Genomic DNA, 17932 nt, shown 5'->3' with positions numbered 1-17932 from the left:
TACGATTCGAATTACAAAAAAAAAAAAAACAAAAAAATATAAAATCATAACAAATGACATTTTTTTAGTATCTAACATTTTGATAATTATTTTCGTTTAAATTAATTTTAATTGAACGTTTTTTTCGTCCAAGCATCAATGGAAGAACCATGGCCATTGTTGCTGGCAACATACCAGCACCAACAGCAGCAAGAACAGCTGAATTTGATGGTTTATTATTATTATTAATAACTAATGAATTTTTCAATGGTTTTTTCCTGATAATCATTGGTGTCTTGATTAATTTTTGTGCTTCTTCAAATTCACGTTGGCTTTGATCAACAGTCTTGAATGTCTCTTCAACTTCCAATAGTCCACCATGTGATGTTGTTGTGTTGGTTCCATTAATGGACGGCAAAACAGTCAACCTCACCTGTTTTTTGTGTTTTTTTTTTCTTTTATATTTAATAATTATTTTTTGTATTTGTAATTTAAATTCCCGAAGGATATTATCAAGCTCCTTTTTTTTTTTTTTTTATAATTTTATCGTAATGCTGAATTTCATTTGATGATTGTTAAATAAATTATGTAATTAAATATTAGTGAATGAATTAGGAAGGATATAAATAATAAAAAAATGAATTAAATAATGATATTTAAATATAAATAAATAAATAAAATGAGGAGAGAAAAAAAATAAATAAAAGAAGAATAGAATAGGTGCGGATAATGATGGGTGTTTATTGCTCTAAATCCGACCAACCTGTCGTTTGGATGTCATTGAAGGTATTGCTGTATCAGGTGCATCACCATCATCATCATTATTTTTTTTTCCAAGTTTAAAAATACTTGATGTATTCATTGTTTTAAATTTATCATTATCATTATCAAAATTCATTGATCTTTGACGTGATTTAGCATATCCACGATTTGTTGATAATAGAACCCATTCACCATCACCACTTGATGGATGTGATGGTGGATGATGATTTTCATATTCATAATTTGAATAAAATGGACGATTATGTGGTTTTGAATATGATGGTTTATCTTTTATATTTTCATATCTATTATTATGATAATTATTGTTATTATTGCTTGGCCAATCATTTGTTGTCTCATCTTGATATCTGTCGTTGAATGATGAAGATGGAAATGATGATGGTTTTGGTGGTTGATCATATTGGTTCCAATTACTATTTGATGGAAAATTTGATGGTCTATTGTCAGTTATAATGTCACTTGTTGGTCTGTGTGATTCTGAAAAATTTTCCCATGCTGAATTTGGTCTTTCTGGTGGCCATTTTTGTGCTTGACTTGGATTTACATCATATCTGTCATTAAAATATGATGATGATGGTCTAGTTGGAGGTTTTGGTCTATCTTGATCGTAATCTTGCCATTGAGGTTTTGCTGGTTTGTCATACCTATAAATAAATCAAACAAATTAATTAAAACAAATTGATTAATAATGAGAAAAAAATGACAATAATATTTACCATGGTTTGTTATTTTGATATTGTGGTCGCGGTGGATAATCAGACTGCCAAGGTTTAGCACCATTTGGTTTATCCCATTTTGTTGTTTCTGGCCATGGTCGATGAGAACTTGGATTTGCTTGCCACTTTGATATTTTACTTTTAGACCAAGGTACTGCTTCCAATGTGACCCAGCCATTTCTATCATCTGATGGTCCATTGTAAAATTTATTTCTCTTTGCTGTATCATTTAAATCCTAAACAACACCAAAAAAACAAAAATTATAATTCATTGTTTGTTTGTTTTTTTTTGTTTATTATATTAAAAGATTTTTGTTTTTGTTTCTATACCTGTTGTCCTTCTATTACACTACCACTTTCAGATAATATACTTTCAGTTGTTGGTTTCATTGATTTATCATTATTTTCATCTTTATTTTTAATTTCTAATGATGATACAATTGATGATTTAATTGTATCACGATTATTATCAGTTGTTGGTTTTATTTTATTAGCATATTCATCAAGAAATTTATTTAATACATCTGTATCATATGTTGATGATTCAATAAATGAATTACGTTTATCAGCATTTGATTTTAATGTATCACGTATTATTTTATCATCATTATTACTATCAAGACGATATATTGCACGTGATTTTTGATTAATATTATTTTCATATTGATGATTATTTGTTGTGAAAAATCTTGTGTCAGCTTTTATTCCAGAAATACTGAGATTAATCACCAGTAAAATTACTGGGATTATTATCAACGTCATCTGTGATTAAATTAAAAATTTTTTTTTTTTAATTAAAACTTAAATAACATTTTTTAATCTTAAAAACTAGAAATATATAAAAATCACAAAAAACACTGGATAATTTATTCACCTCGTTAGAAAAATGTTGGATTATTTTTAAAAAAAAAAAAAAAAAAAAAATTAAACTTTAATTTGTGTAATTTTTTACCATGAAGAAATTCAATATAAGGTTAATTTAATTTATCACAATTTACAAAAATAAATAAGAGTCAAGTTCATTGACAAAATTGACCTCGACTGTTCAAGGTTTGTGATGGCTCTGGGTCTCGGTCTATGTCCTCGTTTGCTTTTAATCTAGATCCCCACTTACCTCAACGAATGGTCCATTTTCTTTCTCACTCCTTTCACGCGATAAAAATTTTTGTGTCTCCACTATATTTTAAATAGTACTCATGGTTTACATTGGACTTTATCTTTGGACATTTTCATTCCGTTACACTTGGTAATTGTCAACCCTCTCTGAAATACAAACAAAGAAAATAATTATAAATAAATTACAAAAATATTTAATATTTAATTATTAAAAATAGAAATTTAGGTTTATTACTTAAAAAAAAATACAAATAAATTTTATTATTTAAAAATTTTTAAAATTTTTAATAAAATAAATATAATTTCTATTATTTTATTGTCACAGTTACAATTATTCATGGTCTAATTATTTTTTATTATTATATTTTTAAATTTCCATTTTGTCATTTTAAAAATATATAGGTAAATATTTATAAAATAAGAAATTTTTTTTTTTTTTTTGTTATTTATGATTCATATTTCTAGTATTTTCATATTTTTTTGAAAAAAAATTAAATATCAACACTTTTTCTCTGAAGAAAAAGAAAAATAGTAATGAAAAATAATGAAATTTGCAAAAAAAAAAAAAAAAAATGTATAAGAAACTTTCACCGTTTACACATTCACCGACTCATCGGCCTAAAACTGGTTTTATCTATGTGAAAAATAAGTCGATTCTAATGTTTTAAAATTCATATAAAAAAATATAAACCACTTGCAATTGATACCTAGTCCCTTGAGGTAGGTCATTCACGATATTTTTTTAATTATTATAAATTTTGTTGTATTATTATTTCGACTTGAATATAGTCTTAATCGACTTTCATTTCACAGATAAATTCATTTTCCCTGTGTACACTCTCTTGATTTGAAAATTAAAAATAATAAACATTCTTCACAAATACGATTTCTTCTCTTCATTATAAAAGTATTAAAAATAATTCACCTATGTTTTTTTAATAATTTGAAAAATAAATGTTAAGAAAATAAACAAAAATATAGATAATATATTTATACTATCTATTTTATTATCAAGTTTTTATATATATTTAATACTGAATGCATGAGCTATTATAAAAAAAGAATATAAAAAAGATATAAAATAAGAGAAGCAAAGAAAGGAAGAATAAAAAAGTGAAATTTCACAAAACAATTCTTGGGAAAAACACTTTCAACTCATGCTTTGATCTCATTTTTCGTATATACTGCAAAATGATAAAAGAAAAAAAAATATATATATAATAATTCAAAGAGAAATTTTTTTATTTAATAATGAAAAATAAAATAAAATTTGTCAATATAATGCAGTGCTAAGTTAAAGGTGTGACAGATAAAATTATATGCCTCAAGGTACTTATTATTTATTGAACAAAAGAAGATTAAATATAAAATAAAATTACTATAGTAAATAAAAAAATAAATAAATAAAATCTCGGCCTCTTATTTTAAAATAATTTTTATTATAGTTGAGAAATTAGTGTCGATTGTTTGACAATCCAAATTTCTAACACTCTAAAATTTAATAAATTTATAAATTTTATTTTTTCAATGTTAATTATTCATTTAAAAAATGACAAATAGTTTATTAATTTTAGAATTAATTTAAATGAATTTTTAAATTAATTTTTAATTCTTTAATTTAAACAAAAAAAAATCAAGTTCAAGTGCAAGGATTGCATGTACCCCGGCCTACTCAAACGAAGAATCTTGAAGAATCGGGTCACAGCAAAAGGTAAATAATATTTAAAAAATAATAAAATTGTATTTTAACAGACACAACTACTTTCATTGTCGGACAAATCTACTTTACCTTGCCATTTGTTTATACAAATATATTTAACCAATAAACTCGACTGTAAAATGATAATATTTAAAAATAAAAAAAAAAAAAAACAACAAAGAGTGGAGGATAAAAAATATATTAAACACAAAAAATAAATAAATAAACAGTGAGGAAAAACTTTCTAGCAAAATATCGCAGTTTGACCTGATTCTTACTGTTGATGTCTTTGATGACAATGACTTGGTCTATTTTTTTTTTCAACATCTTTTTCAAATGACAAACACTTGAAGATAAAAAGATTAGATAAAGTCATGAATTATTTAATTACTCTAGCTTTCTTTGTTTATTTATTTAACAATTTATTTTTCATCTCTTTTGTTTTTCCCCCAATGAAAATTTTTTATAAATAAAAGACAAATAATTCATCGTGATTTTGTAGTTTTTTTTTTAAATATTTAGCTGCTTGAAATAAAAGTTAGTATGCTTGCGTATCTAATTATTAAAAAATTGGAGTAACTATTAAAAATCATTATTGTCATATTTTATATTTCACGCTTTTTAAAATGTAATAAATAAATAAATATATAAATTTTATTTTACCCCCAGATATTAAACAAAAATAATAAAGATGAGATACAATGAAAATTTTATTTTAGTTTAGTTTGTTTCATCGATGATAATACTTCTAAAAAAAAAACGAAAAGAAAAGTTTAATTAAATAAAAATATCAAATGTATAAATAAAATGTTTTTTTATAAATTAAAATTTTTACTGTGTTTAGTATTAATTAAATTTACATTAACAAATAATCAACAAATTGAAAATAATCCACAAGTTACAGAAGTACAAGAAGAAATTGATTATGATGATCATAACGAGACATTATTAATAAAAAATTCAACAACAATACCATCCTCATTTGAATCAACAAAAATAAATTTTAATAATGACAACGATAATAATTTTAAACCAAGTATATTAATTGATAATGAAAAATCAATTAATTCTGGTTACAGTTTGGTAATTCCATCAAATTCAGATTCAAATATAATTAATAATAATAATTTCAATAATGGTATTAATAAAGGAATTGTTACATTTCCAACAAGCAATAATCAACCGACAAAAACCAGCAACAACATCTACCATGTCGACGGTCAATATCGTGTTAATACACTTCATAAAAATACCGATTTGAATGATGGCTATTTAACTATTGAAATACCATCATCATCAATCAAACAACAATCACCATATTATTTTACACCAAATGATAATAATGCTTTTAAAAATCATCCAACAATTAATCCTTATTATCAATTGCCAATTGTCCAACAAAATGATGATGTACCAGTTGTTAATTATCAACAACACTATGAATTAATAACACCAGAATATTATCAACAAAATAATCAACTACCTCAATATGATAATCAACAACATAATTTACAACAACAAGAGAAACATCCTCATCATCATCATCATGAACAAGTGGATATTAATAATGATAAACCAACGGAAATGCTTTACGTGTCTTCTCATCGTGAAACATCACTTACCAAGACTCGAAAGTTTCCTTACAAATATTATCAACCAAATGATGATACTGGAATACATTTTATCGAGGAAGGACACGCTTTCGTTCCACGAGATAGACAGTAAGTGAGGCTAAATTTAAAAAAAAGCTATAAAAATTAAACACAAAAAAATACATGCAAATTGTTGATTATTTTTTATTTTTTTTTTATACAATGACATGTATTTTTTTATTTGTCAGTTATTTATTTTTTTGTGTGGATAAAATCTTAAATTTATGACAGAATTTCACCGTGGCAAAAATTAATTCATCTTGCTTGGGCGGTCCTTCCATTGGGTCTTCTTTTTGCGGCATTAAAATCACCATCGAGAATTGATAGAAATACAACGTAAGTATTATTTATTTTTAATAAATATATATTATTAATATTTGCGGGTATTTGTGTCATGATTTTAATGTTTTTAATTCAAGTCAGCCAAATATAATGCTTTCGAAATGGCGAGATGGTGAGGATCTTCCAGTTGAGCATAAAAAAAAAATTGATGAAATTTGTGATGATGTTAAACTTTGTGAAACTATTGTACATGGTTCTGATAAAAATTCTGAAATTGTTTATAATATACTATGGAATTTTGCAACAAAGTAAACGAAATTTCTATTTTTTTTTTATAATTTTTTAATTGTATGCTAGATATTTTAATGTATATTAATTTTTTTTCAAGGTCAACAAATGAAGAGGCACGTAAAAATGGTCTAGAGGAAATATTTCAAGCAGTTAAAAAAAAAAATTGTAAAATAATAACATGTTGAAATTTGAGTCTTCGATAAGTATTATATAGAATAAATAAATTTTTTTATATAAATTTTTAAATTGAATTTTCTAATTGTCGTATAAACACCGCAGGTCGTGTGTGAAAGTGAGATGATAATGAAAAAAAATAATAATAAAATATATATCTCATACATCAAAAATAATAATGAAATAATAATTTTAAAAACAATTTACTTGACCACACAAATTTATTTTTTTTTTTTCAAGTAACACAGTTGTACTAGAAATTATCCACAACTTTCCAACGTTGTGAACAAAACGAAGATGCCTTTTTTGGTACAACGATATATATCCATAAATTTAAAACTAAAATTGAAAGTAGTTCCTTTATTTTCTCATTTAATATATATGAAATAAAAAATTAGAAAAAAAAAATCAACATATAAAAAATAAGTAATCAATGAAATACATAATTAGTTTTTTTTTTTTTTTTTTTTCATTAAAAAAAAAAGCAATTTATTAATTTATTTTAATTAAAAATTAAGATTAATTTTTTATATTATTTATTAAAATTTACAAAAATATAATAAAAAAATGAATTTACAAATGTAACTTTCTTTTTTAAATATTAGAATCATAATGACATTGAATTATTATTTACTTTATTTAATTTTTTATTTATTTATTAAAAGTCGAGGTTGATTTTTTGCAGACATATATTGATAAAGTCCGTTAGCATGAGCATTTTTCCATTCACCGATTCAATATAACTTGTATATTTTTATTAAATGTTGAACGCATGTTCTAGTGAAAGTTGTGAGACTTTTGTGTCAGTGTGACTTGGGAATTCGTTCTCACTAGAAGCGCTGATATTTCACCGATTATCCCATACGTGACCTCCTGAGTCACGAGACATCTTCTTTCTTCTACTTGAATTATTATTATTTAATTTAAAATTTTTTTTTCTAATATATCTAAATCTCGTTATTTATAAAAATTAATTTTTCACATCATTAAGTTATTATTATATATACCTACTTGCAAATTGATCAAATTAATTTATTTTTTTTAACTTAATTTAAACTAAATTCATTATCGTTTTAAATTATTATAAACTTTCTTCTAAAATTATACATTATGATTATTGATTAGATACTATATTTATAATTAAAAAAATCAACAATAATATGAAATTAAAATATTTTATTGATTTGTTTTTAAATGTGCGATTTAATCAGTGATAATACATGATTAGTAAGTAACACGTTGGAAAGCGTTTCAAGTTCTAGTTTACAGCTAAAAATATAAATAAATATAAAATAAATAAAATAAAACAAGTAACCGGTCTAGTAAGAAAATTCTTGTTTTTATATTTTACTGATTTTGTTTTCATTATATTAAACAAAAAATATTGTTCAATTTTTAAAAAATTTTAAAACACTTTTATAATAAATATACGTTTAAAAAAATTCTCAGATTCGATTGGATATATATTATAAATAATGAAAATAAAAGGACCAAGAGAAGATGTGAAAAAAAAATATATATGTATACTTATGTACCTTGTGAGCTATACATATATTTTAAAATATTTTAAAGTCGCCCAGTCGATTCGAATTTCGGGTCGGTGGATGTATGTTTTATATGTATGTTTTCACTTCAAGAATGCAAGTTGAGATATTGAGATGATACTAAGATGATTTGTTTTTTTAAACTACTAAATTTAACAAAATTTAACTAAAATTTTGATATTATTGATTTCTTTTTATTTTTTAACAAAAAAATTTTCATGGTTTATTTAATTTAATTTAATTATAATTAAATGTATTTTTTTTTTTAATTAGAACTTTTATTATTTACACTGGATTATTTAAAAAAATTATAAAAATTACCATGACACCAATTTTGGATTCTTATCAATGAACTATATTTCATTTTAGTTTATTTTTAAAAAACTTTTCAGCAAATAATATACATATTGTAATTGAAGGTTTATTATCATGAATTATTATTTTGTTTTTGATATTTTTAAATTTAGTAACTCGTCATAAAAGTCAAGCTGAACAAATAAGCAGCCCATTAAATCAAATTTTATCGAGTATACATACAATTTTGTATGACTTGTGATAATTTAAAAAAAGAAAAAACATAAATACATTATAAATGTGTGTGTTTTCTTGTTGAAATGTTTTTTTAATTTATGGTATTATTTAATAACACCAGGAAGTTTATATATGTATTATTTTTAAAATTTTTTTTCATTAGCTAATAGACCTTGCAGACTTATCATTTATTTACAGCTCCAATTTGTTCAAATAACATACTATTCCAAAATATTATTACACTCAAGTTTTCCTTGTTTATTGTCATTGAAATTTATTAAGAAAAAAACATTTTAAAATAATTTAAAACCTAGAATTAAACTAATATAATAATTGATATTTAATTTTAAAAATAAAAAATATCTATAATTAAATTTAACGATTAAATGAGAATAATAAAATTCGTGTGATCTTTCACCATAAACATTAAAAAAAAAAACGTAATTATAATTAATATAAAAACATTTACCTACTGAACTGATTTGTCTAATGATAATGATAATGATGTTTTCTTTCGTCAAAAAAGAAAACTCTCTCATCTTTATACTATTTAAAAAAAAAGAAAAAATTTTTTTTCCTCCTTTCATTACCAACATTCCACCTGTTAATCATCTCAAAAAATAAAAAAAATATATATATAAAAAAAAACCTGAATTAAGAATGAAATTAACAATAAAAAAAAAAAAAACTATATATTCTTCAAATATTTGCATCAACGTAACGGCATATTTTAACGCTTTTACTTTTTCCCCATGACTTTCTTTTCTCAATATTTTTTTATTTTATACATCTCATCTCCCTCTGTCTATCCTTCTTGAATAAAAAAATAATTAAACTAATTAATATATTATTTTTGCGTCTGTTTTTTAATAAACAATATAAATAAAATATAAAATAATACATAATATAGATATTATTATTTTGATATATATCAAGCTAAATAGTTGTCAGGGACGAGAACTTTCATTTGAGGTCTCTGAACTCAAAAAATACCTGATGATATTGCCAGTGCAACCAAACGTGTCATATAAAACAGGTGTGCCCAGCACGAGCCACTGATTTTAGTAAATTTCATCGAAAAAAATCAATTGAAAAACGATGATACTCAATAATCAATATTGAAAAATTTTCAAAAAAAAATAATCTCACAATTTTTTATAAAATAAACTTCAACACAGCTAATTATTTAAATAATATTTTTGATTATTTAAAATTGCTTTTAATAATATATTTTAATTGATATAATAATAAAATAAAAATGATAAATGTATGTATTTTATGATTCGACATGTGAATGAATATCGAAACATAAATTCATCAAATTAATCAGATCAGAGAAATCGGTCTTTTTAAACCTTCCGGCATTTTAAGCAAATTCATCTCTGTATATATACCCACATCACCATCATAATCATCATTCTCGTCATCATCTTATGTCTGTTGGCATAATTTTTTTTTTTTTTTTCACAATCTTCTGCACGATGGGAGACACTCTGGCACCCAAAGTAAACGGTCAATTCAAATTATGAATAAATGAAATAATATAATTTTTTTTTTTTTTTTTGTTCATATCTTTTCATTATTTATTTTTAACAACAACCATTCAGACTATTTAATAATTTTTTATTTTTTTGTTGACATAACTGCTCACATGACATCATATTGTTTCATTTATCAAAAGATTTTTTATTTAAAAAAAATTATAATCCATTATTATCAATGGTTAACGGTTTAATTATATTATCATTGTATTTTTTTTTTTTTTTTTTTCTATACAATGTTTAATAATTTTTTTGCTTTTGTAATTTATTATTATTTTTTTTTTATTTTTTATTATTATTTAAAAAAAAAGAATTGATATTTTTTTTTGTAATTTTAGTTCTCACGTTTTTTAAAAAAATCAATAAATTATTGATTATAAATAAAAAAAATCAATTTTAAAAGTTATATATTTTATTTTCCAAATAACTTTTAGTTTCTTTTAAAGAATTTTAATATTGTAATACTTAAGTCGTTATTTATTTATTTATTCATTATTAAAATATATTTTTCATTGTGTATATGAAAATATAAATAAATAAATGGGTGAGACTATTAGATAATATATCAATTTGCATCATATGTGATAAATAGATATTATATATATTTATAAATAAATTTTAATGATTATTATTTGTTGATATATATGGAAAAAGCTCATTTGATTTTGTAAGTTTTATGATACAAACCAATGAGAGTGAGATAGATAATAAAAGAGGTTTTTTTTTTTTTAAGTGGGTCAGTGAGAAACCCACCATCGGTGCGACATGAGAAGTTGATGCCGGTTACATATCGTCAGTCTTTCGAGAATTGTCCGGGAGTCAACAGGTGCTTCAACAATCTCATTTTAAAAAATATAAATTTTTTCGTTTTATTTTAAATTATTTATTTATTTAAAAAATATATATTAATAAAATTAAATATTAAATTGTTTTGAAGAATTATTTATTTAAAAAAAAGGCAATTTTTTCTATTTTTTTTTTTCACTATTTTAAATTTTATTTATACTAAAAAGTGGTTGACAAGTTGAAAGTGTTATCAGCATTTTCAATCTTTTTTTTTTTAACATTAAATTTGTGCCATTGTTTTATCAACAAAAAATAATTTTTAACAGTCAATGATTTGAAGAAAAAAAAAGCTATATATATTTAAAAATAATTTTTTAATCAATTGAAATTAATCAAATTATCAAAATGAAGTTAAAGGTAAATATGATATTTTCGATAATATTTAATTATAATAGCGTGTAAATATTTTTTTAGTGTTGATTTTTATTGAGGAAAAAGGAAAAGAAAAAAATTTAAAATACAAAAAAAAACTAGATCGATGTTAATTGCAATGTAATTAACATTACTGCATATTATATAGAGCGGAAATTCATGAATGTGCGTACTTGTATCACCGATACGCTTTGGTGATCTATCGGTTTTTATTATTTGATCTTTTTTTTTTAAGATAAAAGCTGTTTATATTTTATTTCTCATTCATTTCCTGGCGGTTTATCAGATTTTTCATCGTGTTGTTTTGATAAATTTACATTGTATTTATTTACTCATTTATTATTCTATTATAAATAAATAAAATATTTGAAATAGTATATGTATAAATAGTTTAAATAAAAATAAAATTATTAAACGATGAAAGTGGTAATAACAAGAATTTAAAAGTCGTAAAGAAAAAATAAAATAAAATCACCTGTTTGACACTTAATGACCATTTAGGATGCAGCTATCGATAATAGAAAGTAACCAGACCAGCTGGTGATCGATCGTAATTTTCTAATACCACAATCTCACGAAACTGGAATCAAAAAAAAAACAAAAAAAATTGATTCAAATAAACATTATCCGAAGAAAATATATCTTAAAAAAAAAACAAGAATTAATTTCAAAACAGCAAATAAAAAAATTTATATATTTTTCAAATCATGAATCTATAAATATCAACATCAATTTGAAGAACCATTAAATTTCTCCTGATATAATCAGCAAGATGAGTTAGCAGTTTAAATATTTTTATTGTTTTTCATTTCTCCAAGAATAATAATTTAAATAAAATAAAAATTATAAATATATTAACTAATGGTTTTATTTTTTTTTTCGAAATTTTTCAATTTATTATTCATGATGACATAGAAATTTGTTCTATTACTTTTTTTTTTTTTTTTTGTATTTTGTAATGACACTAGAAATACATGTTGAGAATAATTTTAGAAAAGTTTTCATTTTAAAAATAAAAAAAACAAGTACAGGTGTGTTTATTTGATTTCTGGTGACACTAAATTCCTAAAAAAAAAAAAAAAAATCATGCATATGTATTATATTAATCGAAAGTATGCAAATTAGTTTTTGCATACCACATAAAAAATATTTCATCGTTTAATTATCATAGAAACTTCATATAGAAAGTAAATTATTATAAAAAAAAAAAATCCCCGTAAAAAATAAATAATTTAACATATATAAAAAATAATTTTATTGTATTTTTAAATTACAGATAATAAATTTGATTTTGATGAGTTTATTTTTGTCAATAAAGACAGAAGAAATACCTAATCCAAAATACACAAGAACAATGTTAAAAGTGTCAAGAAGTTTACCTGGTGAAACACGAGAATTAAAAGTACGAACATCTGAAGGAAATGTTGCAACATTAATTGTAAAAAGACGTGAAAAATTTGATAATTTACAAAATTTAAATTCAACAAATTCTCCAAATAATAATACACAATTAATTAATAAAAATTTATATAATAAAACATCATTATCTTCATCATTTTTGCATGAAAATTCTAATGAAAATGAACCAACACATTTTAAATTAGATACTAAATTAATAAAAAATAATAATGATGATTATGACAATTGGAGACCATTGAATTTTAATGAAAAAATACAAAATAATATTGAGCCATCAAAAGAAACTTATACAAATTGGAAACCATTACCACCAGATACAACAAAATCATCAATTGATGATAGCCCAAATAACGGTCTTTTATTTGCAAGAAATTTTAAAAATCGTGAAGAACGTTTAATTGAAAATAAAGATAATAATGGTAAAGGTAGTTATCGTGTTATTCCACATCAATCAAGACCATCAAAACGCACAAATATTGGTGCAAATTTATCAAAAAATCGTGGTGGTAAAGATGTACCACCAGAAATAACAATAAGATCAGAAATAAATGTTAAATCATTAACAAAAAGACGACCAATGTCATTGGATTCAGATGGTACACCAGTTATTCATGGTATACGTGTACCAGATGAACCAATTGATAAAGTTCAAGTATGGAGAAATGCCAGAGTTGTTAATAATACACTCGTCACAAATACAATTCAAAAAATTGATAAAAAAATTGAAACAACAACAACACCAACAGCAGCAATAACAACACCAACATATCATGATGACAGTGCAGATGAGAAAAAAAGATTTGAAAAATTCTTCCAAGATGTCAATAGAAGGTGAGTGTTTTTTAAAAAAAAATTTCTATTTTCCTTTTTTATCAAGTACAAAGAGAATATTTTTTCAAATTATTTTGTTTAAGAAAAAATATTCTCTAAGACATTTTATTACAAAACAAATTATAATAAAACAACAATAAATCAAAAATTAAAATCTAAAAATATATAAAAAAAAAAAAAAAAAAAACATAACAGACAGACAGACAGAAACTATTATTTTAAACAGCACCCACCAACAGGCGTTAACCCCGGAAATCTGGCTTCGCAGGTTTGGCCATGATTACAATGAACAACCAAGGAATGTCTACTACGAGTGGGATCCAACAAGTCATCAAAATAGAGCATTAAATGCTGATGTTTATGAAACAAATAATGACAATTATCGTTCACCAATACAAAAACGTATGCTACATCCAGAAGGTACACAATCATATCCAACATCATCAGTATATACATCTGATAATCATAAAATATCATCATCATCATCATCACCATCATTGTCTTCATCATCATCTTCGTCTTCGTCATCATTATCATTAAAATCAGGTACACGTACACCAGTATTACAATATGCACATCCAGAACTTGGTGTACAACCAGTTAAAATAATAAAATATGAAAAAAAACAAATACCAGATAATTTTCCAGATAATCAAAATTCATTTACTGAACAAAGACATAAAAAAAAATATGTATTAAATGATAAAAATATAATTGATTCATATAATAATAAAAATTATTATCCAAATCAACATTTTTATGGTTTAAAACATAATATTGAACAGCCATTTTGGATAAAATTAACTGAAAATGTTAAAAAACATGTTACACAATTAACAAAACCAGTTATTGATCCACTTGTTGAAGCAACAAATAAAATATCTAAAAATCTTGGTTTATTAAATAACAATGAAAAATCAATAGCACAAGATAAAAGTGGTAGTGTTGCAACTGGTACATCAATATTAATACCAGCATTGGGTCTTGTTGCATCTGGTGCTGCACTTGGTATTGGTGCTGTTGCTGTTGGTCGTTATCTTGATGTTGATGTACTCAAAAGATCAAATGATAACCAACAATATACACTAAATAACAAACGTTCATTAAATTTAAATAATCCAATAATTGATCATCAAATTAATTATCATCAAGATGATGATGATGATAGTAATAAACAAAAAAAAAATGATAGAAAAAAACGTAGTTTTGATTATCTTGATGTATTTAATGCTGATGAAAATATGGAAAATTTAATTAGAAATAAAAGAATGAAAAAAATTGATACATTTGATGATTCATCAATGAAAAATAATAATAATATATTTTTTTTAATTAATGATAATGATGATGATAATATTAATGATGAATTTTTTAATAATTTAAATATCAGAAAACGTAGAAATATTGATGATGTTGATGTATATCAAAATTTAAAAAATTTAGAATTATCAGTTGATGCTAATTTTCAATCTGATAATTGGACAAATACACAATGTGCCAAAAAATTTTTTTGCAATACTATGATAAAACGAGGACAGGATAGTAAAATTTTAATGGAAAAAAAAATGGAAATTTTTTTAAACACGTAAGTTTTCAATAATTTTTTAAAAATATTATTTTCATTAAAATTATTTAACATTGTTTACTTGTATTTTTTTTTTTTAAATTTAAAAATTAGTTATTTATTGTTATTATTAACCGAGTTGATTCATGTTTTTGTAAACACTTGTATAATATGTATTTCTAATATTAAATCAATGAGAAGGTTTGCTCAACTGTAAAAAACTCGGATAACTTTCTTCGTCGGCTTTCGCTCACACGCACCATACGTCCCACTAACTCTTAGCACAGTTTCACTACATCGTGTAAAATGTTTTAATAAATGAAGATTTTAAAAATGAAAAAATTCACATAATAAAAATTAAAAGAATCTTTATATTCTCAATAAATCATATCTATAATTTTACGAATTATTTTTTAAAATTAATTTCTTTTTCTTTCTTTCTTGACATTTAATCAAGCTCATAATTAAATTATTTATTAAATTTTTATATTCTTTAATTTAACAATTTCATAATTAAATGTAATTGGAAAGTAATTATTATTATTATTCAAAACAGTAAATTAACAATGAAAAGAATTATTTGTGCGTGTGCATCAAATTACAACGTGACACTTTTTTTAAACGCTTTCACAAATAAAATTATAACTGTTGTATGAAATGGTATTGTTGTTAAAATAATATTTATTAATTATTGACAGGATTAAGAAGAGTCAACAGGATCAAGTAACAAGCCATTTTAATGATGTCATGGAAGCTGTTAGACAAAATGATTGTTCAAAATTTAACTGTCGAAAAACACCAAATATTTCAACTTGAAATATTATATTAATTTATAAATTAAATAAATAAATAAATATGTTGACACATATTTATATCAACATGAAAAATTTTAGTCAGCAACTTAAAAAGATAATCTTTTTTTTTTTTAAATTATATATATTCATTTGAATAGATAAATAAATTAAAGGAAAAAAAATGTTTTTTTTTTTTTAAATATGCGTTTAAATTTCACACAATAGACTGCAAAATATATTGCTTATATTTTTTTTTTATGTTTCAAAATTATATTTAAAAATACACTAAGTAAACTAAGTTATATATATTTATTTTGGTTCATTTTTTTTTCTTTCAACTATTAAATTATTATTGTTTTTATTAAATTATTATTGAAAAATCGAACCATCAATTATTGTGTTTGAATTTTTTTTTGTTTTATTTCTAAGTTTAATAATAATTTTTAATAAAAAAAAAAAAAAATAAATAATTGAATTAAGAAAATAAACTTGATATGAAAAATTATTTATTAATAATAATCCTTAAAAAAAATAATTATTATATTATCTATTTAAAATATAAATTGTTTATTTTTTTTTCAAATTTATTTTCACACACTGACCACTGTTGACTTTCTAATTGATGTAATATTTTTTTTATGTTACTAAATAAATTATTAGATTCAGTTTTCTAAATTTAAATATTTCATATTCATGTAAATAATAATTATGCTTATTATTTTTTGTTATATCATAATGACAACGAAAAAATTGTTTCGAATTTTTTTTCTTTGTAACATTTTACCTTATAAAAAATTTATTTCACCTTATGTGACATAAGTTATGTCCAATTGTGCATTTCCATGAATTCTTCTATTATTAATGAATGCAAAAAAAAAAAAAAAAAGAAAAAAATTGAATGATAATTTGCATAATAAATACAGCGCATGCTGTCGAGTTACAAATTTCGAAATCAATCGATAAAATTAATCCCCTTGAACGACAGTGTTTCCTCGACGATCATAAGCTAAACATATTATGTTATCAAATAATAATGGTATACTCATTTTTATTGTACACATAAAACCTTCTATTTATTTATATATAAAATGATTAAATAAATATTATTACATAAACAGGTTTTAATTATGAAATAGGATGGAACAAATTTCATTTAAAATTATTCGGTCTTTGGCCTGATAAAAAAAAATTAAATTGGGGTTTATTTCACGCAGCTTGTATTTTTTTTGTATTAACAATACCCCGATTTGCCGCATTGTTAATATTATGGGGTGATTATGATATTATGATACAAACATTATCAACTCATCTTCCATTTTTAATGGTCATCATTAAATTATCAGTTTTAAGTTTAAAAAAAAAAGGTAAAATTAAATTAATTTATCCGCACTTGTAAATATTTTTTTAATTAATTCTTCGTCTATTTTAAGAATTGGCTAGTATTTTAAATGACATTGAAGATAATTGGAGGCTTGATGAATTGTCAATAAAAGAATTTAAAATAATGAAATTATTTGCAAAAACAAATCGTGTTTTATCGATTATCGGAACAATATTTGGCTGGAGTGCTGCAATTATTGGTTTCATTGTTCAAGTACAATTAATAATTTAAAAATTTTTACACCACTTGTAAATAATATAATTTTAATATTTTTAATTTTATATTTATATCAAAAGAAATGGTATAATTTAGAAACTCGTATTATCGAAAATTCAGATTCACGTTTGTCAATGAATTTACTTTGGGTTGTTTATTTACCGTGGAATTTAAATAATAATAATACAACTAATTATACAA

General features: G+C 22.6%; 3 protein-coding genes across 4 annotated transcripts; 2 read left to right on the top strand and 1 right to left on the bottom strand.

The window, feature by feature from the left end:
* Positions 1-25: 25 nt before the first annotated feature.
* LOC122853056 (uncharacterized protein DDB_G0287625-like) lies at positions 26-2535 on the bottom strand. Of its 2 annotated transcripts, none has more exons than XM_044153282.1 (5): positions 2431-2535; positions 1809-2240; positions 1479-1714; positions 743-1406; positions 26-412 (listed from the first exon to the last, which is right to left on the bottom strand). In XM_044153282.1, exons 1-5 carry the CDS (start codon positions 2431-2433, stop codon positions 65-67), a joined length of 1683 nt encoding a protein of 560 aa, XP_044009217.1. In that variant the 5' UTR covers positions 2434-2535; the 3' UTR covers positions 26-64. The 2 variants fall into 2 exon arrangements, with proteins under 2 accessions (XP_044009217.1, XP_044009218.1); XM_044153283.1 differs by having other exon boundaries at positions 2353-2531.
* A 139-nt stretch (positions 2536-2674) lies between these two features.
* LOC122851076 lies at positions 2675-6809 on the top strand. Its single transcript, XM_044150127.1, has 5 exons — positions 2675-2724; positions 5373-6014; positions 6177-6281; positions 6365-6535; positions 6616-6809. The coding sequence occupies exons 1-5, from the start codon at positions 2675-2677 to the stop codon at positions 6701-6703; spliced, it is 1056 nt and encodes a 351-aa protein (XP_044006062.1). The 3' UTR covers positions 6704-6809.
* Positions 6810-11065: 4256 nt separating this feature from the next.
* Positions 11066-16815, top strand: LOC122853055 (hybrid signal transduction histidine kinase M-like). The gene is made up of 4 exons (XM_044153281.1): positions 11066-11511; positions 12803-13776; positions 14045-15361; positions 16039-16815. Exons 1-4 carry the CDS (start codon positions 11500-11502, stop codon positions 16154-16156), a joined length of 2421 nt encoding a protein of 806 aa, XP_044009216.1. The 5' UTR covers positions 11066-11499; the 3' UTR covers positions 16157-16815.
* Positions 16816-17932: the final 1117 nt, after the last annotated feature.

The sequence above is a fragment of the Aphidius gifuensis genome, linkage group LG3, assembly GCF_014905175.1.
Source record: "Aphidius gifuensis isolate YNYX2018 linkage group LG3, ASM1490517v1, whole genome shotgun sequence".
Taxonomy (NCBI): Eukaryota; Metazoa; Arthropoda; class Insecta; order Hymenoptera; family Braconidae; genus Aphidius; species Aphidius gifuensis.
This window is presented reverse-complemented; position numbering and strand designations above follow the sequence as displayed.

Bases quoted from the DNA above. Each gene is read 5' to 3' on its own strand.
- LOC122853055 (XM_044153281.1), top strand. The intron at 13,777-14,044 runs GTGAGTGTTTTT...CTGGCTTCGCAG, and splicing joins TTCCAAGATGTCAATAGAAG to GTTTGGCCATGATTACAATG. The intron at 15,362-16,038 runs GTAAGTTTTCAA...AATTATTGACAG, and splicing joins ATGGAAATTTTTTTAAACAC to GATTAAGAAGAGTCAACAGG.
- LOC122851076 (XM_044150127.1), top strand. From the start codon at position 2,675: ATGGTTTACATTGGACTTTATCTTTGGACATTTTCATTCCGTTACACT. The intron at 6,015-6,176 runs GTAAGTGAGGCT...AATTTATGACAG, and splicing joins TTCGTTCCACGAGATAGACA to AATTTCACCGTGGCAAAAAT. The intron at 6,282-6,364 runs GTAAGTATTATT...TTTTAATTCAAG, and splicing joins AGAATTGATAGAAATACAAC to TCAGCCAAATATAATGCTTT.
- LOC122853056 (XM_044153282.1), bottom strand. The intron at 1,715-1,808 runs GTATAGAAACAA...GGTGTTGTTTAG, and splicing joins GTGTAATAGAAGGACAACAG to GATTTAAATGATACAGCAAA. The intron at 1,407-1,478 runs GTAAATATTATT...ATTTATTTATAG, and splicing joins TATCAAAATAACAAACCATG to GTATGACAAACCAGCAAAAC.